This window comes from Lithobates pipiens, unplaced genomic scaffold (assembly GCF_037356315.1).
Source record: "Lithobates pipiens isolate NorthernLeopardFrog02 unplaced genomic scaffold, aLitPip1_a1.2 Scaffold_1, whole genome shotgun sequence".
Taxonomy (NCBI): domain Eukaryota; kingdom Metazoa; phylum Chordata; class Amphibia; order Anura; family Ranidae; genus Lithobates; species Lithobates pipiens.
This window is the reverse complement of record NW_027507685.1, coordinates 139,427,904-139,455,848: the sequence shown is the minus strand read 5'-3', so window position 1 is coordinate 139,455,848 and position 27,945 is coordinate 139,427,904. Positions and strand designations below refer to the sequence as shown.

General features: G+C 42.8%; 1 protein-coding gene across 2 annotated transcripts in view; it reads left to right on the top strand.

The window, feature by feature from the left end:
* Nucleotides 1-27,487, top strand: part of CFAP77 (cilia and flagella associated protein 77) — a 316,699-nt gene extending 289,212 nt beyond the window's left edge. For both annotated transcript variants that reach the window (XM_077477731.1, XM_077477740.1), the window contains exon 6: nucleotides 27,293-27,487. In XM_077477731.1, the coding sequence (XP_077333857.1) occupies nucleotides 27,293-27,415 (123 nt within the window). In that variant the 3' untranslated portion in view covers nucleotides 27,416-27,487. The remainder of the gene's footprint in view (nucleotides 1-27,292) is intronic.
* The last annotated feature ends 458 nt before the right edge of the window (nucleotides 27,488-27,945 follow it).

Sequence of the window (27,945 nt, the reverse complement as noted above, 5' to 3'; positions counted from 1 at the left end):
TTAATAAACAAAAAAGGAGCATCAATTTTGAAAAAAAAAACGCATTCTTTTTTACATTTTGCTATAATAAATATCCCCCAAAAATATAAAAAAAAAAATTTTCCTCAGTTTAGGCCAATACATATTCTTCTACATATTTTTGGTAGAAAAAAATCACAATAAGCGTTTTGTTGGCACAAAAGTTATAGCGTTTACAAAATAGGGGATAGTTTTATGGCATTTTTATTAATCTTTTTTTTTTTTTACTAATAATGGCAGCGATCTGCGATTTTTATCGTGACTGCGACATTATGGCAGACAAGTCAGACATTTTTGACACATTTTTGGGACCATTGTCATTTATACAGCAATCAGTGCTGTACAGATACACTGATTCCTGTGTAAATGACACTGGCGGTGAAGGGGTTAACCACTAGGGGGCAGGGTAAGGGTTAAGTGTGTCCTGGGGCGTGTTTCTAACTGTGGGGGGTCGTGGCTACATTTGACACATTACTCATCTCTGCTCCCAACCACAGGGAGCAGAGATCAGTGACACTCACTAGGCAGAACATGTTTACATGTTCTGCCTACATTAGCATCTCCCCATTCTTCCTCCCCGTGAGACGCTCACGGGTATCCCCGTGGCAATCAAGTCCCCGGGACCCACGACCCAACTCACAGAGGTCCCGGCCTTTAAAGGGACGTGCCTGTATACCCATTTGCCTGTCTTTGCCATTCTGCCAACGTACATCAACGTGCGCCGGTCGGGAACTGGTTAAAACTGCTTGCGGTTGTATTGTCAAATCCTGGCAATATAGATAAAAATCATTGAAAAAAATAAAAATAGTGTGAGTTCCCCCCCCCCCCACCCCCAGTCTATTACCAGGCCCTTTGGGTCTAGTGTGAATATTACAGGGAACACCATGCCAAAATAAAAAAAAATGGCTTGGGGGCCACCCAAAATCCATACCAGATTCTTATCGAAGCACGCAACCGCAACCTGGCAGGCCACAGGAAAAGGGGGGGGACAAGAGAGCGCCCCCCCGTCTGAACATGGAGAGGGTGCTTTGGTGCCATGTTGATGGGGACAAAGGCCTCTTCCCTACAACTCTTGCCTGGTGGTTGTGGTGGTCTGCAGGCAAGGGACTTATCAGAATCTGGAAGCCCCCTTTGAGGGGAGCCCCAGATCCCGGCTCCCCCCCCCCATGTGAATGAGTATCGGGTACATTGTACCCCTATCCATTCACCAAAAAAGTAAAAATGACAGGAGAACGTTTTTGACAATTCCTTTATTTTAAAAAAAAGTGTCCCACGATGTCTATCAATCTTCATTCACAGCGTCTGACGGGTTCAGAGAAAAAAAACACAACAGAAAAACTCAGCCTCCATGGGAAGCGTCCCCGCGGCTGCCATGTTTTTGCTTTGACAGCAGTTATATAGCTGAGGACGGGGCCACTCAGCGATGTAACTGGGTGACCCTGCCCCTTCTAACATCATGTGATGTCACGTGACATCAGAGGGGGGAGGTCACCTGTTTATCTCACATTGCATTGACGGTCTTACAGTGCATTATGGGGCATTCTGCGGGCGCTTGAATTTCCAACTAAATAATTTTTTTAATTTGGCAAACGGGCTAAACACCCGAAGTTCTAGTCGAACTTGAGTTTAACTCAAACATCAGGCTCATCCCTATTTGATATATGTTACAAGGAATGCCTTAAAAGGGACCAGTAAGGTATGGACTTGTTTAAGAGCGAAACTCCTCTCATGAGTTGTTATAACATTGGAGCATACCATTTAAGGGATAGATGTGTGTGTTGGTACTTACTAGTATTCCTTCCCTATCATAGCAGAAATGTCTGTGCAGTGTAAGGCTGAAAGGTCCCTCATACAGACTGACCTGTGTCCTGCCTGAGCTCAGGGCTGATAACTGACACTCTTTCTGGGCTGCTCCAGGGGTGTAAAGCTGTCAATTGACAAAGTCTTTTGTTTTCTTTCATTTAACCCTGACAGAATATTTGGCACATGACAGTTTTAAAGGTCTTTTAACAGAACCAAATTTAAGCAGGTAGCCTGCAGGACTGCCTTACAGTCTGACACTTAGTTTAATATTTTGAAACTGACAAAACGCAAGTACAAGTGAAAATTTCAAAAAATGGAATGCAGTGTAATACAATTCAAGAGTAGAGATTCAGAATATTAAAGATACACATTGGGGGAGATTTAGTATAACTGGAGCACTCAAGAATTTGGTGCAGTTCTGCATGGTAGACAATCAGGATCTAACTTCAGCTTGTTCAATAAGACTTTGACTATAGAACCTGGAAGCTGATTGTTTACTACCCAGAGCCGCACCAGATTTTGCACACTCTAGTTTTAGTAAATCTCCCCCATTGCAGACTGGTCCTATTCAATTTTCCTGCCACTGGTTTTATGAGTAAAGCCGCGTACACACGGGCGGACTGTATGGCCTACTTAGTCCGTCATACAATCCGACGGACAGTCCGTCCTACTTTCGAATGAACGGACTTGACCACACACGGATGCACAAACAGTCCGTCGAAAGCTTACGCGATGACGTGTACAGGACGTACGACAGGACTAGAAATAGGAAGTCCAATACACAGCAATGCAACCTTTCGCCGTGTAAATCCTTTCTGAGCATGCGCCATTCTTAGTCCGTCGAACTAGCCTACTGACGAGCGGATTGTCCGCTGAAACCAAAGTATGACGGACAGTATTTCGAAAAATCCGAAATACTTAGTATGCCAGACTGCACGCTGAAAAAGTCCGCTGAAGCCCACACACGAGCGGACTGTCCGCTGAAATGTGTTTCGACGGACTAAATAGGCCATACAGTCCGCCCGTGTGTACGCGGCCTAAGAGAAAAGTACTGTAAAATTAGCAGGTAAAAGTACTGTATAGTCATGCTTTTGTGCTGCACCAGGTTCAGGCTGGGGAACTGTCACATGGCTATCATAAAGCCGGATTAAACCCCTGACACATCATTATTCTTTCCCATAATATTCTCTTACTTTAATGACAGTAACTGTGCGTTGCCATGGGCCAGTCAACACCGTCTGCCATCCCTGATCCCAACGCAGCTTTCCACCAGCAGTGGAAATATAGGTGGGGTATTACAGAAGGCCTTGTATGTGTTGTAGGGAATTATTGTGTTTCATTACAGTAGGCTTAAAGAAGATCCTCCTGGTTTGCTATCTATGCTGGGAGCTGACAAAGTCGACAGTAGCTCTGACAGGCCAGTGATAAAGCAGGTCTCCTCTCCTGTGCTCTTTTCCCACCTTGACTTGTTCCATTAACATATGTCAGTAATCATTTATAAGCCCCTGAGATGCCACCACTGCTGTGTGTTCTGCTTGGAACAGAGGAGGCCAGCGTGTAACAGATTGAGGAAGTCAGGGGAGATGTCAGTGCGAGTGATGTTCGCCTCAACTCTATACATCTGTACATCACTGAGAGGAGGCCAGTCAGTCTTTTGAACGCTGTTCGTGGTGCGAGGAGGAGAAGCAAAAGGGGAATTTGTTTGCCCAGAACTACTAAGTGCCTCTTACTATCAAAGAAAGGTCATAAGAGGCAGCCAGATTCTGTGCCTCCCATTGACAAGGAAGCTGAGAGCTGCCTGCTTTAATGAAGTATGCTTGGAGTAACAGCAGCCAGGCTAAAAGATAAGTTCACTTTTAGGCCCTTATCCTTTTGGGCTTCCCTTCTCTGTGCTGAGCATTTTTCTAATAACCAGGGCTATATGTGGTTGTGGGGGGAACGGGACGTGTGAGATAGCTGTTGGGTAAGCGGTTAATGATGGACCTTTTCTTTATGCTTCTCATTAACTTGTTGGGCGCCAAGTTCTAGGCCACATGGACGGACTACTTTGGGCTATGCCAGGCAGTGTCCAGGGTCACTTATACTAGCACAGGGGTAACACCTCATCAATGCCCAGGACCAGGCAGGGACATGGTCTTGTGGAAAATCAAACGTTAACGCAGTCCTCCAACTTAGAGATGAGCCACTTGTTTGTAGTGTTGCAAGCGGAGTACCCCCAGAAGATGTTGTCCCTTGTCCTACACATTTGTACAGGAGCATGTGTTGCATTAGAAGGGGCATGCAGAGCCTATGCCCACTCCGCCAGTCAGCGTACTTCTGTTACCTCACTCCCAATAACACTAACCCCTATGTGCTAGTTCTTTTACTAAATTTTATTGAGATTTTTCATTTAAAAAAACTAAAGAGGTAAAAGTGGTACATAAAGAAACGGAAACATGAAGTAACAATACACCTTGTACAAATATTGCTCAGCAAATGTAAAGTAAGAACAGCAATGGTCTGATAGTGTGAAATGACATAAGTAAAGCAGGACTCATTAAATACCTATTTGTAAATGCAGGTTGAGCATCTGTAACAGAAGGTGTTTTGTTCACAAAAGTTGCTTATAAGGACTACATCTAGGCAATCTAATCAATATCAGGCCCATATCCCAATGCTTCTATAACTCAAATGAAAAATATGAACAAGGGGCCTGGCACAAAAAAAAAAAGAAGAATAATCTACCATGCCCTGCGATGTTTATCCAGAGCCTACAGGAGCTAAACAAAGAGGTGTGGAAGTAGGTAAAGAAAAGCAACAAGAAAAAAATGAAGAGAAATAGAGGGAAGAGAAATGGAGAAGAGAGGGAATCAGGCACCCCGGGGGCTTTAAGCTGTATCAAGTGGAACTTTCACAGTTCTAGGAATTGGGAGGTCTTTTGAGAAGGCAGGATGTAGTCTATCCATGGTTGCCAAATCCATTGAAATTTGTTGTACTTGTCTTCAAGGATCGCTGTCAACTTTTCGTTAATGAGCGTGCTGTAAACTCAGAACTGGTGTTTCCCATGACCATGCTATAGTTTGCTTTGTCGTCATAAAAATGTGGGTAATTAGGGTTCATTCCCGACAGGTAACATCTGCTATAGGTTTATGTAAAAGTGCTTCCCATGCGTCTTTTCGCCCTATGTGCTGTTTCAGAGAAACACCAGGACCCCACATGCACCCCTTGAGTAACTTCAGACCAGGCCTTCAGCAGTTGTGACAACTTTACTGAACTTTGGCAGAACATGTATAACATGCAGTAACGTATTTTCCTAACTGAATTTAACTGTGGCTGCCCCCATTTACTTGCACAGGTCTCTTAGCCCTTGTACACACGGTCAGAGAATCCATCGGAATGTGTCCTATCAGACCATTTTGTCGGATAATCCGACTGTGTGTGGTATGCATCGGACTGTTTCCGTCGGAATATCCGTCGGACCCAATTTTCCAAACTGGTCTGATCATGTGTAGAGAATTCTGATCGGACAAAGTGCCACGCATGCTCAGATCAAATTCCTACATCAAAGCTATTGGCTACTAGGCTGAACGTAGTCCCATCGTAACAAAATTACGTCATCACGTTCTGAAAGATCGGATTTTCCAACAACTTTGTCCGACCGTGTGTATGCAACAGTTTCGGACACAATCCGTCAGACAAAATCCGTCGGACAAAATCCGACGGATTTGGTTGTTAAAATGTCCGACCGTGTGTACAAGGGCCTAGAGGAAAGTCCAAGTTTAGTGGTGCTCCAAGAGCAGAGAGAAGTTCATTTTTCAGGTATCTTCTGACGAATCAGCGTTCTATAGCGGACCAAAGTTCCCAGCAAGTCCTTAGCGTAGGTTCCCCAGACATTTCCCCAAGTTTTCACATATGTGCAGAAGATGCACTGGCTGGTTTGCAATTTTAAAGATTACATTTTGCAGTGACAGGAAGGTTGTACAATGGTGATTACTGGAGCCCTGCAGTTTCAGTAAGCTTGTACTATTAGTAAAATGCTCAGCTTAGGGAGAGGGATTGGTATGGTAGATATGATTACTAAAAGTACCCGTAGGTGTCAAATTGCGATCAGTTGTACAAGCACACTTTTAACCTGTTGACTTCTTAAGTGTTCCTTGGTTATAATTAGTGATTTTAGCAGCTACTTATTTTAAACATCTTTGCTCACTAGTGGAAGAGAACCAATGATACGATTTCCTTTTTTGACCTGAGCGTGGCCAAAATATACAGTATATAATTTGAATGTATACTTTACCAATGCCCTTTGCTTCCTTGATGTTATTTTCATCGATATTGTGCTATTGGCATAACATAAATAAATGAAAATGGCCCTGGTGGAAGAATCTTGCCTTTGTAGCTTTCAGCCAGAGGTTTTGCCCTCTTCTGCTCTGATATAATTTATTATTGCACCATCTCCCATCACCAGCACCAACTGGCAATGTAAGTTTTCCTGCAGTTTCTGATCTCACTGTGTGCTTAGATAGAACAAATACGACAGCACTTAGAAGCAGTAACATTGGTTAGTATGACAGGGGATGTGCAAAGATGGTAGTTCTATGGCAAGAAGGCACCATACAGTATAGCCTCTTTGAAGGATTAGTGGCCCCACATTTATTTTCTTGCGCTCAGTTAACTGAAAGTATAGCTTCACTTCAGCAGTAAAAGAAAAACCATATTGTGCTTACTTACTTCAGTACTTACTTCAGGAAGTAATGCAGAGTCCATGCTGGCCTTTTCTCACCCACAACAGCTCTTAGCCCCTGTACACACAGTCGGAGATTTCGACAACCAAATCCATCGGATTTTGTCCGTCGGATTTTTCCCGTCGGATCTTGTCCGAAACTGTTGCATACACACGGTCGGACAAAGTTGTAGAAAAATCTGATCTTTCAGAACGTGATGACGTAATTTCATTACGATGGGACTACATTCAGGCTAGTAGCCAATAGCTTTGATGTAGGAATTTGATCTGAGCATGCGTGGCACTTGGTCCGATCAAAATTCTCTACACATGATCGGAGTATGTCCGATCGGACCAGTTTGTCTGGAAATATTTCCAACAAGTTGGAAAATTGGGTCCGACGGATATTCCGACGGAATCAGTCCGATGCATACCACACACAGTCGGATTATCTGACAACACGGTCCGATAGGACACATTCCGACGGATTCTCCGACCGTGTGTACAAGGGCTTAGACTGATGCCCTCCAAGTGCTTTTTACACAGTTGTCTGTCAGTTCCCCATCCACAGAATTATCAACCTCATTGCACAAGCTTTCTATATGAGGTTTCCCATCCTAGCACTCTCTTCCTCACCTGTCGGGGTATGGACCTGGTTCTCTAAAGGTATGCTGTGGTATCTGGCACCAAGCTGTCAATAGCAGGATCTTTTATGTGCTGAAAGTTGCGAGATGGGGCCTGCATGGATCGGACCTGTTTTTCCAGCACATCCCACAGATGCTCCATTGGATTAGGATATGGAGAATTTGGAATTTGTGGCTGAGTTCCTCGGTCCAATCTTGAACCATTTTTGCAGTGTGGCAGGGTGCATTATCCAGCTGAAAGAGGCCACTGCCATCATGAATACTGTTTTCATGAAGGGGTGAACTTGGTCAGCAACAATGTTTAGTTAGGTGGTACGTGTCAAATTAACATCCACATGAATGGCAGGACCTAAGCTTTCCCAGCAAAACATTGCCCAAAGTATCTAACTGCCTCCACTTCCCATACTGCATCCTGGTCCAATATTTTCCCCAGTTAAGTGATACACACACCATCCACATGATGTAAAAGAAAATGTGATTCATCAGACCAGGCCACCTTCTTTCATTGCTCAGTGGTCCACTTCTGATTCTCATGCGGCCATTGTGCCAGCATGGGTATCCTGACAGGTCTGCAGCTGTGTAGCCCCATACACAACAAACTGTGATGCCCATTTTTTCTGCTTTCAGCACATTTCAGGGACAACATATTCACTTGCTGCCTAATACAGTATATCCCACTGACTTTCATAAGCCATTGTTATGAGATGCAGTGCATCCGGAATGTATGAACAGCGATTCACTTTTTTCACATTTTGTTATCTTACAGCCTTATTCCAAAATGGATTAAATTCATTATTTTACTCAAAATTCTACAAACAATACCTCATAATGACAACATGAAAGAAGTTTGTTTGAAATCTTTGCAAATGTATTAAAAAAAAAAAAAGGAAAAAAAAATCACATGTACATAAGTATTTACATCCTTTGTTCAATACTTTGTTGAAGCACCTTTGGCACCAATTACAGCCTCAAGTCTTTTTGAGTATGATGCTTCAAGCTTGGCACACCTATTTTTTGGCAGCTCCGTTAGGTTGGATGGGGAGCATCAGTGCACAGCCATTTTCAGATCTCTCCAGAGATGTTCAATCGGGGTTCAAGTGTTGGCTCTGGCTGGGCCACTCAAGGACATTCACACAGTTGTCCTGTAGTCACTCCTTTGTTATTTTGGCTTTGTGCTTGGGGTTGTAGTTAGAGGTCGACCGAAATATCTGCCGGCCGATATATCGGCCGATATTTGCCGTTTTTTAAATAATCGGCATCGGCCGATTGTGCCGATAAAAAGCCGATTTAGAACTACAGCGGGACTTTGAAATGACTTCTGTATAGAAGTCAGTGTGAGTTGCCTGAGTCGTCATAGCAACACTTTCCTCCTCTCTGGGCAGACTGCCAAGAAAAGAACTAAATGATACAATGTTTACACTTGAATGAATGAAGTCATCTCTGTGTGTAGAAGTTCTCAGTTTAACCATTTAAAGACTAAATCTTTTCTGACACTTGTTGCTTACAAGTAAAAATCCTGTATTTTCTGCCAGAAAATCACTTAGACCCCCATAAATTATATATATTTTTTTAGCAGAGATCCTAGGGAATAAAATAGCGGTTGTTGCAATATTTTATGTCACACGGCATTTGCACAGAGGTCTTTCAAATGCATTTTTTTGGGAAAAAAATACACTATTTAAAAATAAAATAAAAACAGTAAAGTTAGCCCATTTTTTTTTTTTCGTCCAAAAGTTTTGACTACCTGTTTTTATTTAATACATAGGTTTTTTTTTTTTTTTTTTTTAATCTAAATCATACATACAAGTAAACTGATTGAAGGTTTGTTTTGTTTAATAAATGTTTAAATGTAAGAAATTTTCTGTATCACTTATGAAGGCTGCTTTCACACTGGAGCGTTGATGGTAAAACGCAAGTTTTAGCGGCTCTTTACCATCATTTTAGCGGTGCTATTTGGCTGCTAGTGGGGCACATATAAACCCAGCTAGCGGCCAAGGAACAGGTTAAATGCGCCCATGAAGCACTGCTGCCAAATCGCATTGCATGCGCTTCGGCAGTGGTGCCCATTCATATCAATGGGCAGGAGTGGTGGAGGAGCGGTATACAACACTCCAAACGTGCTGCTTGCAGGATTTTTTTTTAAGATCCTGCCAGTGCATCGCCTCAGTGTGAAAGCACTCTGTCTTTCACACAGACTGCAGGGGAGCCATTTTGCAGGCACTTTACAGGCGCTATTTTTAGCCCAAAAGCGCCTGAAAAACGCCCCAATGGGAAAGGTGTGTTAGATCAAGGGGGATTAAAAAAATAATAATAATAAATAAAAAAGGAAAAAAATAAATAAAATAAAATCGGCCTAACATATCGGCCCAAAAAAATCGGCATCATATATCGGCTATCGGCCGCCATGATTTCTAAATATCGGCATCGGCATCGGCCAGAGAAAAACCCATATCGGTTGACCTCTAGTTGTAGTCCACTTGAAATATGAACCTTGGTCCCAGTCTGAGGTCCAGAGCGCTCTGTGGCAGGTTTTCATCAAAGATGTCTCTGCACATTGCTGCATTCATCTTTCCATACAGGCCTGACTAGTGGAGTGCTGCAGAGATGGTTGTTCTTCTGAAAGATTCTCCTTTCTCCACAGAGAAACGCTGGAGCTCTGTCAGAGTGACCATTGGGTTATTGGTCACCTCTCTGACTAAGGCCCTTCTCCCCCAATCGCTCAGTTTGGCTGGGCAACCTGCTCTAGGAAGAGTCCTGGTGGTTCCAAACGTCTATTTATGGAGGATGGAGACCACTGTGCTCATTGGGACCTCCAATGCTGAAGAAATGTTTCTGTACCCTTCCCCAGATCTGTACCTCATTACAATACTGTCTTTGGATTTCATGGCTTGGTTTGTGCTCTGATATGCATTGTTAACTGTGGGACCTTATATAGACAGGTGTACGACTTTCCAAATTATGTCCAATCAACTGCATTTACCACAGGTGGACTCCAATCAAGTTGTAGAAACATCTCAAGGATGATCAGTGGAAATAGGATCACCTGAGCTCAATTTTGAGCGCCATGGCAAAGACTGTGAATATGGGGAATTTTAATAAATTTGCAAAGATTTCAAACAAACTTCTTTCACATTGTCATTATATGGTATTGTTTGTAGAATTTTGAGGAAAATAATGAGTTTGATCCATTTCGGAATACGGCTGTAAGGTAACAAAATGTGGAAAAAGTGAAACGCTGTGAATACTTTCCCGATGCACTGTAATCAATGCTATTCACTTAACCTGTCAGTCGTCATAAAGTTATGGCTGATCTGTGGATTTCAAAAGACATCAAAATAAAGTGAAAATGCAAAAAAGTCATATCTCCAAACTTACTACATTTGCATGCATAAATTGAAGGAGCTAATGTATTCTTGCAAGCGCACTTATCCTTTAAGGGCCCCCCTGGAATCATCCGTTTCCTGCGAGCTGCACTTTACAGACAGGTAGCTTCTGCCAATATAAAAAAAGTGAATTTCAGTTGTGTGGAAACTTCTTATCTGTCAGATGCAGTAAGAAAGAGTGGACAGACGGCTCCCGTCTAATAAGGACAGGTAAGGTATAGACAGTACTGTGCGCCTGGTACAGGATGTCTGCTGCTTCTCTATGTGTCACTATGCGCACAACCCTGACAGTGCATATGAAGACACAGGAGACTATTAACAAACCTGTAAACACAATCCTACCCTGCTGTGTCACTCTCTTCTGCTGACAATCCACTAAGTTTAGGCAGACCCTGAAATATGATGTTTCATGGTGAAATCTTGACATAAAGATCTCGTAAAAGGTATTCAGATGTTGGCAGCTTCTCACCACACTACCTTTAAAAAAAACAACTCCCAAGCAAATATGCAAAAAACACTGTCAGTTCACTTATATATTCCACGAGAAGTCATCTACCTTGGGGGCTGTTTATAAAGGGTCGGTGGGCTATATACCCCAATTTGGTAAACTTTTGTTTTTTTATGACTTTTTTTTTTTTAATCTGTTAATAAAAACAGCTTCCTTGGTTTGGTACCCATGCAGAATTTATAGGTTAGTTTCTTGGCCAATTGTTTTCCAAATATTATAATGAGGCATGCATGGACTGTAAGAGCAAAATGCTAGTATGGCACAATGACAAGGGGAAAATAATTATTTGATCCCCTGCAGATTTTGTAGATTTGCCCACTCACAAAGAGATAAAGGGGCTTTCATTTTTATCGTAAGTGTATTTTAAATGATAGAGACAGAATATCAACCAAAAATCCAGAAAAAAACATGGTACAAATGTTATAAATTGAGTTGCAGTTCAGTAAGTAAAATAAGTATTTGATCCCCTACCAACCAACAATAGTTCTGGCTTCCACAGTCTAGCTACAGTATGTGCTTGTGTGGTACACAGATTAGTCCTGTCAGATGGTGCTTCTAATGACAACTTGTTATGTGTATAACAGACACCTGTCCTCAGAATCTCTTTCATTCAAAATCACCATCATGGGTGAGACCAAAGAGTTGTCTAAGGACATCAGCGACAAGAGTGTAGACCTGCACATGGCTGGAATGGGCTACAAGACCATCAACAAGAAGCTTGGTGAGGAGACAACTGTTCATGTGATTATTCACAAATGGAAGAAATACAATAACTATCAATCTCCCTCGGTCTGGAGCTCCATGCAAAGTTTCGCCTCATGGGGTAAGGATGATCATGGGAAAAGTGAAAGATCAGCCCAGAACTACACGGGAGGAGCTTGTGAATGATCTCAAGGGAGTTAGGACCACAGTCACCAAACAAACTATTGGTAACACAATATGCCACCATGGATTGAAATCCTGCAGCACCCGCAAGTTTCCCCTCCTCAAAAAGGCACATGTTCAGGCCCCTATGAAGTTTGCCAATGAACATCTAAATGATTCAGAGAAGGATTGGGAGAAATGCTGTGGTCAGATGTGACCAAAATTGAGCTGTTTGGCATTAACTCGACCCACTGTGTTTGGAGGAAGAAAAATGCTGACTATGACCCTAAGAACACCATCCCTAAAGTCAAGCATGGAGGTGGAAACACTATTTGGGGCCGTTTCTCTGCTAAAGGTACAGGCTGACTTTGCCGCATTGAGGGTCCAATGGACAGTGCCATGTATTGTAAAATCTTGGATGAGAACTTTCTTCCCTCAGCCAGAACACCGATGATGGGTCATAGATGGGACTTCCCGCATGACAATGACCTAAAACATACTGCCAAGTAGAGCTGCATGATTCTGGCTAAAATGAGAATCACAATTTTTTTGCTTAGAAGATAGATCACGATTCTCTCACGATTCTCGTAGCGTAACATCAATCTTCAAATTAAAACAAAAAAAATTGTGCTAACTTTACTGTTTCGTTTTTTTTTTTTTTTTTTATTGAAGTGTATTTTTTCCCAAAAAATTGCAATTGAAAGACCGCTGGGCAAATACAGTGTGACATAAAATTTTGCAGCAATTACCATTTTATTCCCTAGGGTCTCTGCTAAAATATTTTATATATATATATATATATATATACATATATATATATATATATATATATATATATATATATATATAGAATGTTTGGGGGTTCCAAGTAATTTTCTAGCAAAAAATATTGATTTTAACTTAAGAAAGAAGATTTAGACTTTAAGTGGTTAAACTTAAACTTAAATTTACAGTTGTTGAAAGCTTGGCAGACTGCCCAGATTATTTGTTTACACAAGAAGTTCTATCCCTTTGATCTAAGAAGTAAGCCTTAGTTACAATGTTTCAAGTTCTAAACTTGGCAGACTGCCCGGGATGCTTTCTGTTGACAGTGAGCAGATAATCTCTCCACTTGTTTATATGAAAGAATCGACTACTCTCAGCAGGAGAGATTGTCAGGGGGGGTGAATCGAGATCGCAATTTTTTAACGATTAACCACTTGCCGACCGCCTAACGCCGATGTACGTCGGCAGAATGGCACGGGCAGGCATAAGCACGTACATGTACGTGATTTGCCTCCCGCGGGTCGGGGGCCCGATCGGGCCCCCGCCCGGTGCCTGCGGCGGTCGGTTTTCGTTCGGGAGCGATCCCGGACGAGGGGACGGCCATTCATTCATGGCCACCCCCTCGCGATCGCTCCCGACGAATAGAAATCCCCGGTGACATCACTTCCTCTCCTGTAATGTAAACACAGGAGAGGAAGTGATGTATTCTCTCCTCCGTGTCGGTATTTTTCGTTCCGACACGGAGGAGAGCGGATCAGTGAGTTGCACCAACACATCCCACACACAGTAGAACATGCCAGGCACACTCACACCCCCCCTTTACCCCCCGATCACCCCCCCAATTACCCCTGCCCCCCAGTCACAGTGACACCAATGTCATTTTTTTTTTTTTTTTTTTTTTTTTTGCATTGGTGTCATTTGTGACTGTAATAACTGTTAGGGCAGTTAGAGTTAGCCCCCTTTAGTTCTAATGTACCCCCCTAACCCCCCCAATAAAGGTTTAACCCCGTGATCACCCCCCGTCGCCAGTGTCACTAAGGCTGGGTTCACATTGCAGCGGTTTATGAGAACGAATGTGATTCGCACCGCACTGCAGTGCAAATCACATCCGATCTCTGTGCGATTCGAGTTCAGCCATTCGCCGCACCCGCCGCACCCGCCACACCCGCCGCACCCGCCGCAAATTCGCACGGGACCCTTTTTTTGGCCCGCAGCAGAATCGGATCGCATGGGTGTTCACACCATGCGATCCGAGTTTGCAGATCGCACTGCGATATGCGAACTGATCTGGGGGTGTCAGTAACATTTCACTGACACTCCCAGCAGTTCGCATAGGGCAGTGTGAACTGCCGCCGGGAGGCATGCGATGCGGGAACCCGCCGCGGATTCGCGGCGTTTCCGCATCGCTCCAGTGTGAACCCAGCCTAATAAGCGATCATTTTTCTGATCGCCGTATTAGTGTCCCAGGTGACGCTAGTTAGGCAGGTAGGTATTTAGGTTCGCCGCAGCTTTTTATAGCGCCAGGGACCCCCATATACTACCGCATAAAGCCCCCTGATTGCCCCCTAGTTAACCCTTTCACCAGTGATCACCATATAACTGTTACAGGTGACGCTGGTTGGTTAGTTATTTTTTTATAGTTTCAGGGCACCCGCCATTTATTACCTAATAAAGGTTTAACCCCCTGATCACCCGGCGGGTGTCATTTGTGACTAATAACTGTTAGGGCAGTTAGGGTTAGCCCCCTTTAGTTCTAAGGTACCCCCCTAACCCCCCCAATAAAGGTTTAACCCCGTGATCACCCCCCGTCGCCAGTGTCACTAAGGCTGGGTTCAGATTGCAGCGGTTTGAGAACGGATGTGATTCGCACTGCAGTGCAAATCACATCCGATCTCTGTGCGATTCGAGTTCAGCCATTCGCCGCACCCGCCACACCCGCCGCACCCGCCGCAAATTCGCACGGGACCCTTTTTTTGGCCCGCAGCAGAATCGGATCGCATGGGTGTTCACACCATGCGATCCGAGTTTGCAGATCGCACTGCGATATGCGAACTGATCTGGGGGTGTCAGTAACATTTCACTGACACTCCCAGCAGTTCGCATAGGGCAGTGTGAACTGCCGCCGGGAGGCATGCGATGCGGGAACCCGCCGCGCATTCGTGGCGTTCCCGCATCGCTCCAGTGTGAACCCAGCCTAATAAGCGATCGTTTTTCTGATCGCTGTATTAGTGTCACAGGTGACGCTAGTTAGGCAAGTAGGTATTTAGGTTCGCCGCAGCTTTTTATAGCGCCAGGGACCCCCATATACTACCGCATAAAGCCCCCTGATTGCCCCCTAGTTAACCCTTTCACCAGTGATCACCATATAACTGTTACAGGTGACGCTGGTTGGTTAGTTATTTTTTTATAGTTTCAGGGCACCCGCCATTTATTACCTAGTCTCACTAGTGTACCCCTAAATTTAGGGGTGTCTACTTTCCAAAATGGGGTCATTTGGGGGGGGTTTGTGCCATCTTGGCATTTTATGGCCTTCAAAACTGTAACGCCCTTAGAAAGCCTGAAGGCGGTGCTTGGTTTTCGGGGCCCCGTACGCGGCTAGGCTCCCAAAAAGTCCCACATATGTGGTATCCCCGTACTCAGGAGAAGCAGCAGAATTTATTTTGGGGTGTCATTTCACATATGCCCATGGCATGCGTGAGCAATATATCATTTAGTGACAACTTTGTGAAAAAAAAAAAAAAAAAAAAAAAGTTTGTAATTTTCCCGCAACTTGTGGCAAAATATAAAATATTCCATGGACTCAACATGCCTCTCAGCAAATAGCTTGGGGTGTCTACTTTCTAAAATGGGGTCATTTGTGGGGGTTTTGTGCCATCTTGGCATTTTATGGCCTTCAAAACTGTAATAGGTAGTGAGGAGTGAAGTCAAATATTTACGCCCTTAGAAAGCCTGAAGGCGGTGCTTGGTTTTCGGGGCCCCGTACGCGGCTAGGCTCCCAAAAAGTCCCACATATGTGGTATCCCCGTACTCAGGAGAAGCAGCAGAATTTATTTTGGGGTGTCATTTCACATATGCCCATGGCATGTGTGAGCAATATATCATTTAGTGACAACTTTGTGAAAAAAAAAAAAAAAAAAAAAAAGTTTGTAATTTTCCCGCAACTTGTGGCAAAATATAAAATATTCCATGAACTCAACATGCCTCTCAGCAAATAGCTTGGGGTGTCTACTTTCTAAAATGGGGTCATTTGTGGGGGTTTTGTGCCATCTTGGCATTTTATGGCCTTCAAAACTGTAATAGGTAGTGAGAAGTGAACTCAAAAATTTACGCCCTTAGAAAGCCTGAAGGCGGTGCTTGGTTTTCGGGGCCCCGTACGCGGCTAGGCTCCCAAAAAGTCCCACATATGTGGTATCCCCGTACTCAGGAGAAGCAGCAGAATTTATTTTGGGGTGTCATTTCACATACGCCCATAGCATGTGTGAGCAATATATCATTTAGTGACAACTTTGTGTAAAAAAAAAAAAAAAATTTTTTTTTTGTCATTATTCAATCGCTTGAGGCAAAAAAATAAAATATTCAATGGGCTCAACATGCCTCTTATCAATTTCCTTAGGGGGTCTACTTTCCAAAATGGGGTCATTTGGGGGGGTTTTGTACTGCCCTGCCATTTTAGCACCTCAAGAAATGAGATAGGCAGTCGTAAACTAAAAGCTGCGTAAATTCCAGAAAACGTACCTTAGTTTGTAGATGTGACAACTTTTGCGCAAACCAATAAATATACAATTATTGACTTTTTTTTTACCAAAGACATGTGGCTGAATACATTTTGGCCTAAATGTATGACTAAAATTGAGTTTATTGGATTTTTCTAATAACAAAAAGTAGAAAATATCATTTTTTTTCAAAATTTGCGGTCTTTTTACGTTTATATCGCAAAAAATAAAAATCGCAGAGGCAATCAAATACCATCAAAAGAAAGCTCTATTTGTGGGAAGAAAAGGACGCAAATTTTGTTTGGGTACAACATTGCATGACCGCGCAATTACCAGTTAAAGCAGCGCAGTGCCAAAGTGTAAAAAGACCTCTGGTCATTTACCAGCAAAATGGTCCGGTCTGAAAGTGGTTAATCGTGCAGCTCTACTGCCAAGGCAACAAAGGAGTGGCTCAAGAAGAAGCACATTAAGGTCATGGAGTGGCCTAGCCAGTCGCCAGACTTTAATCCTATAGAATATTTATGGAGGGAGCTGAAACTTTGTGTTGCCAAGCGACAACCAAGAAACCTTAAGGATTTAGAGAAGATCTGTAAAGAAGAATGGACCAAAATCGCTCCTGAGATGTGTGCAATCCTGGTAACCAACTACAAGAAACATCTTACCTCTGTACTTGCCAACAAGGGTTTCTCCACCAAGTACTAAGTCATGTTTTCCTTAGGGATGAAATACTTATTTTACTCACTGCAAATGTGGAAGAAGGTGGCTGGTGTGTACTGTATCCCAAAGGGTCGCATAAGGAAATGGCACACAAATTTCATTACATTGTTTTTTATTGGGGTCCCATTTTTTCAGTTCTGGTACTGTCATTTTGTTGGTGTATGGGACACATGAGAAAACAACAATAACTCAGACTCGAAGAGATGACATTGCGGTTTAAAGCTGCAATAAGTTTTGTGATATTGATGTCATGTGATCAAAACCGTTAATCACAGCAACATCTCATCATCTGCTATCATCACAACCAGGTACACCAGGGAAGCCATGCAGGACACTCCACAGAAAACAAGAGGCTGTAGACAAACTCTTTTTCCTATGCAAGTTAAAATATTGAGTATTATTTTATTTTTTTTGGATAGGGAGGGGGAAGGATCAGAACCCCTTTTGGGTTTTTACAGCCATCGGAGCTCTGATAGGGAGATTTGTCTCCTTTTACCATACAAGTAGTCAACATACTGTAAATATGCAAATATGCAGTGCAAAAAACTGACACAACCTCAAACCTGTATGTGTGTGTAAATCAGAGAAGCCTTTTTATTGACAGAGCTCAATAGCTTAAGATGAAATTTAAGCAAATGAATTAGTCAAAGCAGTGACTCCTCCCCTCACTTCAGACATTTCTGTCTGAGGTTTCAATCAAACAGTGTCTGACAGCAGATAACTTTTCTGCTGACAACTAACTGCTTTATTTAAAAATCCCAAAGTGATTTGGGAATCCTGTGTCATGAATGTAAAAGGGGGCATGACGTGATGTTCCTATGCCTCTTGTCTAATCACAGGACATGTATTCTTTAACCAGCTCACTACCAGCACTTCGCTCCCTAACATTTACCATCATGCAACAATGAATTATGTATTATTTTTTGAGACAGTTAAAGCTTTATTTTTGGGCTATTTAAATTGCTTGCAAACCCTCTCATACACCCAGTGAAGTGAATAGCCTCAGATGGTACACACAGATGAAACAAATCTTCCTGCATTAGTTGTACTTCTTTATCTGCAGTCTTCTCATTTCTCCATCCTTTCAAAGTGCAGAATTCAGATAAAATCATTCTGCATCTGTCAGTAGCTCAGAGGAGGGGGCAGGGAGCTGCAGTTAGAGCTCTTGTACAGTGTGTGAGAGCTGATTGGAGAAAAGGGACACACCCCCCTTCACTCACGGCACAGGAACAATGCAAAGGTGTGTTGTGAGCTGAGCTCCCTACCCAGTCATCATTTTATCTCTGGTGTGAGGACAACTTTTCAGAAGTGACTCATACTGAGGAACGAAGTGAAATTACACTCTTTGGAGAGAGATAAGTAAACACTACATATATATGTGCTTTGTTCAGATTACAACTAAGTTAATAACCACCAGGTTTCTATTTTTTACTAGAAAAAGGAAAAAAAAAACACAACATTAGAAAAATGTAATTACAGTGGAACCTTGGATTACAAGCATAATCTGTTCCAGGAGAATGCTTGTAATCCAAAGCACTTGCATATGAAAGTGAGTTTCCCCATAGTCAATGGAAACGAAGATAATTCATTCTGCATTGACTTCTATTACATGCAATACCGCATGTGGCCAGAGGTAGGGTGGGGGTGCCGGACAGCCTCGGAAATACTCGGGGACAACTCGGCTGAACTCGGAAACGCTCGGAAACACTGGGGAATGGAGTATTTCCGAGTCATTCCGAGGATTTCCAAATGGCTTCAACCCGTTCCGAGTGTCCCTGGCGCCCCCGCACCTCTGGCCAAATGTGGTACTGCACCGAGCTTGAATTCTGCTCATTTTGCAAACTGAGTCAAAAAAAAAAAGAAAAAAAGTTGCTTGTCTTTCAAAACGCTTGTTAACCGCGTTACTCATAAACCAAGGTTCCACTGTACTTACTTTCTGTTTTTGAAACAGTAAATAAAAATGCACCCCAAGAAATCCCAGGGTGATCTGATTTTTTACCAGGCTTTTGGAAATAAATACATTTGCTGGTGTTCAGGGAGTTAAAACATGAATCTTGTCATTACTCCACTAGATGCAATAAATGTAGAGAAGGAGGTGACTAGTTTATTGTACAGGTCACATACAGTGGAAGGATAGAGATGTTGGGTTCAGATATGTGCAGGTCAGGAACGTCTGCATAATCACGCATTTTACCAAATTTGCACAGAAACACTCTGCTCTTTAGCAGACATGCAGGGGTGCCATTAATTCTTAATGGATGGCACCCCCAGCTAATGGCAAATACATGCAGAACTGCATGGTGCTGAAGCAGCAATTTTTTTTTTTAAAGGGAAAAAAAAGACTTCTTGCCCTACGTTTCTTGTGGGTACAGCAGCCCTTTCATATGAACGGTGACGCGCACACACATATCTGGACTTAGACCTAATGTACAATGTGCAGGATAAGGAAAGTGAGGAATTAATATACAGGTCAGATCTGAGACAGAATGAGGCTGACATATACTGCAAGGGGGTGAATGACATTAGAAGGGTGGATTTTAATACTGTTGGCACTGTTACTGGATTGCACTAGTGCTGGCTGGTGGTAAGGAGGTCAGGAGGCTTTCTTTCCTCTCACACACCAATCAGGCTTCTTGATTCTTGATCACCAGCCAGTATGGGCTTGTTCACACTTGACCACATTTCTAACGCTCCTATAGCGGTAGTATGGGTATCAGACGATTGTTTTACAAGCGTTAAGTTTAAAATGCTCCCCAAATGCCCTATGGGCAGTTTTGAAGTGTTTGATGAGCGTTAGGGCATGTTAAAACCGCTCCACAAGCACCTATTCCATTACAAGAAATAAACAAATCTTGACGCCCCGCAACTTCCTGCCAGAGCATTTGCGAAGCATTACCATAGACTTGAATGGGAGGCGTTGAAAGGCTTCAAACGCCTCCTGACTCAACATGAGGCTCCTATTTTGAAGCGTCACGGCACTAACGTTTCATGTTTTCATAGTGTGAACAGCACTGTGCCGTCCATTTTATCATTTGCATAGGTGTTTAAAGCGGGAGTCCGCCGGGAGTCCGCGTTTTTTTTTTTTTTTAAAAGCCAGCAGCTACAAATACTGCAGCTGCTGACTTTTAAAATAGTGACACTTACCTGTCCAGCGCGCCCGCGATGTCGGCACCCGTAGCCGATCTCTCGATCGTCTCTCGGTGCTGCCGCCGCCATCTTGGGTATGGGAATCAGGAAGTGGAGCCTTTCGGCTTCATTTCCCGGTTCCCTACTGCGCATGCGCGAGTCGCGCTGCGCAATAAGGATGGACCCGCTGCCTCTGGGATCTTTGTGTTTCCCAGCAGGCAGCGGGGGACTTTCGGAAAGGGGCGTAATCTACGCCCCTTTCCGCAGAGAGCCATCCCGGAAGTGGGTGCAGATACCTGTACTGTACAGGTACCTGCACCCCCCTCCCCCCTGAAAGGTGCCAATGGTGGCGCCGGAGGGGGGGAGGATTCCAATGAGCGGAAGGTCCACTTTAGGGTGGACCTCCGCTTTAAGGGGCGTTTTTAATGCCGCTCAAACGCCTGCTTTTAATTCCAGTGTGAACTGAAGGTAAAGGTGACACGGCTGCTAACGGCAGTCTTTGTTTACTTTCTATGATGCTGTCACAGCAATCATGTGGTATAGAACTACTCTCATTGGCTCTGTACCTTTTTCCTGTAATCCACTGTGTAAAAACAAAGCACAATCAAAAGACCTAAGAATGCGCAGGTGGGCACAGGAGCGCATTTCTCCGAGGTCTTACCTGTACATTCTCCCAGAATAACAGGAGAGTGAACTGGCTGTATATGTACAGTGGCCAGTCTGCAAGAGGTTAAAAAGAATACAAGATGTTTTCTGAATTGAGGGGATGCATGGTGAGGGACTGTCAGTTTTAAATCTGGAACTTCAGTGGTGATGTAATCTTCAGAGGATGCATCTAAATAACTTTTTCAAGAAAGAAGCAGCATCCACCAGTGGGGCACACATCCACAGAACTACCTTCCTGGTTGCTAGTTAATACCCCAATAAAGTTTTTGCCCACACTTCAGCTTTAAAGATTGCAGCAATCCTATAAGCAACATTGCTAACAATGAGAAGTTCACATTTTTTTGTAAGATGCTGCAGAAAAGAGCCAGTGCTATAATAAGGTAATACACAGGGCCGTCTTTAAGGCAGGGCCAAAGGGGCAGCTGCCCTGGGCCCTGTCATTGTTGTGGGGCCCAAAGCAGCTCACCTCATACTTGCCAACTATCCCAGTTTACATTCCCTTGTCCCTTGAAGTTTTAGTCCTGTGCTGCTACTAATGCTGCCCAGCTCTGCCCTATTGTTGTGTACAGATGACTCACCTGCAGACCTGTGTTTACATGTAAATACTGGCATTCATATGTAAATAGCAGTGACATGCATATGTAAATAGCTGAGGCCAACTGCATTTATATGTAAATAAAGGCAGCATTCATAGGTATATTATGCCCCCCTGCAGTGAGGAGAAGATGTGCTGTAACCTATAGCAACCAGTGAGCAGTATTACTGTACAGCAATCTCTAGCAGCCAATCAACAAGCAGAAATGTGCTTGCTGTAACCTCTAGCAACTAATCAGTGAGCCTTCTGGAGTGCTGTAACCTCTAGCAACCAGTCAGTAAGCAGTAATGATATACTGTAACCTCTGGCAACCAATCTCAATCGCTGCCTGATCCGATACAGTAAACTGATTTTTTAGCTACTAGCTGCTATTTATTGTATGTCTCAGAGACGGTGGAGAGTGAAATTGCATGGGGGGGAGGGGGCCCTAAGAAAATTTTTGCCCAGGGTCCAATCAATATTAAAGACGGCCCTGGTAATACAGCAATACATTTAAACATCTCTCCCTGATTTAATATGTCCCCAATGACACAGATATACAGCATGTCTATATGGATATACAGTGCCTTTAAAAAGTATTCATACCCCTTGAAAGTTTCCACATTTTGTCATGTTACAACCAAAAACGTAAATGTATTTTACTGGGATTTTATGTGATAGACCAAGACGAAGTGGCACATAATTGTGAAGTGGAAGGAAAATGATAACTGGTTTTAATTTTTTTTTTACAAATAAATATCTGAAAAGTGTTGCATGCATTTGTATTCAGCCCCCTTTACTCTGATACCCCTAACTAAAATCTAGTGTAATCAATTGTCTTCAGAAGTCACCTAATTAGTAAATAGAGTCCATCTGTGTGTAATTTAATCTCAGTATAAATACAGCTGTTCTGTGAAGCCCACTGATGTTTGTTAGAGAACCTTAGTGAACAAATAGCATCATGATGGCCACAGAACACGCCAGACAGGTCAGGGATAAAGTCGTGTAGAGGTTTAAAGCAGGGTTAGGTTATAAAATATCCCAAGCTTTGAACATTTCACAGAGCACTGATCAATCCATCATCCGAAAATAGAAAGAGTATGGCACAACTGCAAACCTACCAAGACATGGCCGTCCATCTAAACCGAAAGGCTGGACAAGGAGAGCATTAATCAGAGAAGCAGGGCCCATGGTAACTCTGGAGGAGCTGCAGAGATCCACAGTTCAGGTGGGAGAATCTGTCCACAGGACAACTATTATTTGTGCACTCCACAAATCTGGCCTTTATGGAAGAGTGGCGAGAAGAAAGCCATTGTTGAAAGAAAGCCATAAGAAGTCCCATTTGCAGTTTGCAAGAAGCCATGTGGGGAACACAGCAAACATGTGGAAGAAGGTGCTCTGGTGAGTTAAGACCAAAATTAAACACTGCACATCACCCTGAACACACCATCCCCACCGTGAAACATGGTGGTGGCAGCATCATGTTTTGGGAATGCTTTTCTTCAGCAGGGACAAGGAAGCTGGTCAGAGTTGATGGGAAGATGGATGGAACCAAATACAGGACAATCTTTGCAGAAAGCCTCTTAGCCCTTGTACACACGGTCGGAAATTCTGACGGAAAATGTCTGATCGGACCGTGCTGTCGGATAATCCGGCCGCGTGTGGGCTCCATCTGACTTTTTCCGTTGGAATGTCCGATCCAACAAAGTTTGAGAGCTGGATATAACATTTTCTGACAACATGATCCAATCTGACTTTTTCCGATTGTTTGTAGAGAATTCCAATCGGACAAAGTGCCACGCATGCTCAGATCAAATTACGAGACCAAAGCTATTGGCTATTAGCCTGAACGTAGTCCCGTCATAACGAACGAACGTCATCACGTTCCGAACGATCGGATTTTCCGTCAACTTTGTCCGACCATGTGTATGCAACACCAGTTTCTGACAAAATCCGTCAAAAAAAATCTGACGGATTTTGTTGTCAGAATGTCCAACTGTGTGTACAAGGGCTTACAGTCTGAAAAAGACTTGACTGTGGCGGAGATTCACCTTCCAGCAGGACAACAACCCTAAACATACAGCCAGAGCTACAATAGAATGGTTTAGATTAAACCATATTCATGTGTTAGAATGGCCCAGTCAAAGTTCAGATCTAAATCCAGTTGAGAATCTGTGCCAAGATGTGAAAATTGCTGTTCACAGACGCCCTCTGTCCAATCTGACAGAGCTTGAGCTATTTTGCAAAGAAGAATGGGCAAAAATGTCACTCTTTTAGATGAGCAAAGCTGGTAGAGACATCCCCACAAAGGCTTGCAGCTGTAATTGCAGTGAAAGGTGGTTCTACAAAGTATTGACTCAGAGGGGCTCAATACAAATGCACACCACACTTTTCATATATTTGTAAACAATTTGGAAAACAATTTATTTTTTTCCTTCCACTTCACAATTATTACACTTTGTGTTGGTCTATCACATAAAACCCTAATAAAATACATTTACATTTTTGGTTGTAACATGACAAAATGTGAAAAATTTCAAGGGGTATGAATACTTTTTTAAGGCACTGTATACAGCACACATGTGTACATTACTAACTATTTTCCTATGATATTTTTAATGAACAAGACTCTCAGGTGTAGATCAGTTTGAATTCATTGAATATCTGAATAATTTTATTTATATAAAATCAGAAATATAGAAATCAAATTTCCTAAAATCATTGCTAGCTATAGATTTAAACAGGGGAAAAATATTTAAAAAGAAATATATATACACACACGCACACATATAGATCGCAGACTTGTCACAGCACCCGCTGACACATTGCGCTCCTCTCCATTCCGTCTCTTTTTCCCAGGTTCTTCTAAAGCCATCAGCGCACAAAAAGGAGGCAGAAGGGGGGGAGACACCTCACCTGGGCCCCCAGTGCACGCCTCCAATTAAATCAAAATTGTTTGTTTTTAATGGCCCTTTTACACTGACAAGTGGGCTATCATTCCGCTAGCGCTAGCTGTCAGGGAGCTGGAGAAAATCCTTGGTTGATAATGCCCATTGCTTCCAATTAGGAGGAGAAGTGCTCCTAGTGAACATCCTATTCCCCAGCCTCCCCCAAGGCCCCAGCGTCTCTCTCTCTCACTCTCTCTGCATTCTCTTTTCTTCACTTCTTCTTCTCCTTCTTCTCCCCGCTGCAAATTACTGACACCAAACGGCCGGCGTATTGATGGCGGATGCGCTCAGTCCGAGCCTGTCGGGTATAATGAGGTGACGAAAGTTTTTCCACTCTTTGCTAAATTCTTTCTTGTTTGACAGCTGCTCAGGAAGCTGCATGTTGACCTCATAAAACATTTAGCAATTCTCATTATACCCTGTCAAGCATCACAGTGACGGCTTCACAAAATCATTTGCATCTAAATGTGTATGTGTCATGGGTATCGGAATAGGTGGGTGCTTGTTACCCTTAACTCTACACAGCGTGCGCCAGAATGGGGGGGGGGGTGTGAGCTCAGCTTGCATTGGCATGAATGCTGTTCATTCACTGAATCATCTCAGCTTAGGCCATCTTTAGACCTGCTGCGCAAACAACATGACACAGTTAAGGATTGCTTGCACAGTCTGGCATAATACAATTTGAAGGCCAATTCCACCCAAAACTAATATCTGTGGTTTCTGTGGCTGCATGGAAGTTGAATCACATGCTGCCTTTATAAATGTCTTAAGGGTTTCCTTAAGACAAAGAGGTCTACCCACTTTGGTCCAACAACTGTGACTGTTAAAAAAAACAAATTGTGGTGTTATCTACTGACAGTAGACCCCTTGTGTAAATGCTGTCAGTGGTAATTTACATTCTTTGCACTCCTAAAAGTGACCTTTATTGCAAGATTAAAATACATTTACTCACAGACTTGACTACGCAAACTCACTTTATATAGGATTACCCCAATATCAACTTGTGCGATTCCAACTTATCCAAAACACGGCGGCAAGGCTGATAACAGGGAAAAAACCCTGGGAATCAATCTCCCCTTCCCTGAGGAACCTACATTGGCTAACTGTAAAGAATCGGATCACATTCAAGACCCTCTGCCTCACCCACAAATGCGTGCATAAAGACGCTCCTCAATACCTAATTGAGAAAATAAATCATTACACACCAAACCACTGTCTACGATCATCTAACAAAAATCTCCTCCTCGTTCCCAAAGCACGGTACAAATCGAAGGGGGATCGGAGATTCGCTGTCCAAGGACCTTGGCTATGGAACGCTCTACCAACCAACATCCGCCTGGAAGAAAAGGCCTTTAGGAAAAAAAAACTCAAGACCTTCCTCTTCTAGTTGATGACAACTAAGCTCTTCACTGCGCCTTGTGCGCTTTACAAATATTTTCATTCATTCATTCACAGACACAATATCAGACTAAGCTCATCAAAATATCAGAGTTAGTCGGTCCACTCCACGTGCTCCTGGGCTTGGAAGGACATCCCCTGGATCCTCACTGGCTGGGTAATACAGGAGCCAGAGGGTTTGGCTCTAAAGAAGAAGGTACTACCCTTGAAAGATGTAAGCTAGGATCCAGGTGGTGTCCTCCCAAGCACAGTATCTCACCGAGTGGACTGACTATCGCTGATATTTTTATGAGCTTAATCTGATATTGTGTCTGTGAGTAAATGTATTTTAATCTTGCAATAAAGGTCACTTTTAGGAGTCTTGCCTGATTTGGCATCTGACAAATACATTATCCACACAGTATGAATGTCATGAGATTTTAATAACCTGCAGGCAAAGATGAAGACTCCCGTTCTGTCAGTGAGGTCATAGGAGACGGGACAGACCAGGAGTCTCCTGGCCCAACAGTCTAACTACGCAGTACAGTAAGTAGGCAGTTCGGACTGGGCAGGCAAACTCTCGGGTTCACCTAGCAAGCAACAACATACTTGCATCACTGCTTGCTTTTAAATGGACTACAATAGAGAGTATTCAAGGATATTCAAGGATGGGGGGAAAAGGGGCATATCAGCCAGTATATTTGTGACCAGGATATAGTGATTGAGGGCCTTTCATGATATAAAGAATGCTGGATTTCTCACTGGAAAGAGGACTATGTACAATAAAGTCAACATTTTTTTTTTAATAAGGTATGAAAGCACCTGTATTTGTATATAAAAACATTTTTTTTCCCTGGAGTTCTGTTTTAAGCGTAAGCCTCGGCCCCTTCCTGGTACCAAATCCCAACCTCCATTATTCAACTGTCGGATATCAGAGCCTCTACTGATCACAGAGCTTTTTTGATGGGATAGTTAAATAATAGGAGGTGGAGATTAGTCCAATACAGAGACAGGGCTTATTGTTAATTAGAAATGAAGTTGAGACTTGTTAGAGAACTTTGGGCTAGGATTCCGGGTCTTCCCCAAGCAGAAGGGAAGCTTTTTTTGAAGATGAACACAGTTTTTGTAGGTACCGCAAGTTATCTGTATCTGAAATGCTGGATCAAATGCTGTAGTGGAAATTACAGTTTCACATTTTCAGACCAGATCCAATGTACATCTAAAAGAGGTTGTGCCTAGTTTGTAAGTCAAAGTGTAATCTATTTAGTGACCATTAGACTCGTTAATTAGCAATGTTTACAAGCCTTTAAAGGCTAGGATGAATTAGAGTGTTAACTCCACTGGTGCAAGGGCTGATTCTATTATATTCACAGTATGCCATGGAATATGTTGGAACTATGTACTGTACATAAATAACAAGTTATTTTTTCCCCTTCATCATTATAAAGATGTAAAATAATAACAATCCTCTTATTCTTTGATTTCAGGTTGGACCTCACCTGGACACTTTTCCAAGTGAGAAGGCACGGCAAAGAGCCTTTAGTGCTCACCATTCTGATGCCATCGCACGTCGAGGGCTCCACGGCCAAGGCATATATAATATCAGCTGAGGATTGTTAAAGCTATTATATACCTTAAATTAACTGTTACGGGTCTAATAAAACAGAATGTGTGTATCAAAATTTGTGGGTTTTTTTTGTAGAGCTTTTCTCTAAAATCAATATAAACCAGGACTGGCTTCCCTAATGGTAATAAGCATCAAAAGGTATTAGAGTTTTGGTGGGTACTGATAGATTTAATCACCTTTAAAGCTGTTTATATCTCTTTTATTTAATTTTAAAGTGTGACATGTTAGGTATCATTTACGCGGCATACCGTCATCTTTCACACTATACAAACAATTGGGCTAACTTTAGTGTTTTTTTATTTTTTGTTCATGAAATAGTTGTTTTCCAAAAAAAATATATATATATACCTAATGTTTGGGGGTTCTGAGTAATTTTCTAGCAAAAAAATTATGATTTTTCCTTGTAGGAGAGAAGTGTGAGAAATGGCCAGGGTGGCAAGTGGTTGATTACCATAAGTAAGTAATATCAAAATAATTATTATATATTGGTTTTAAGGTAATTTACTATATTTT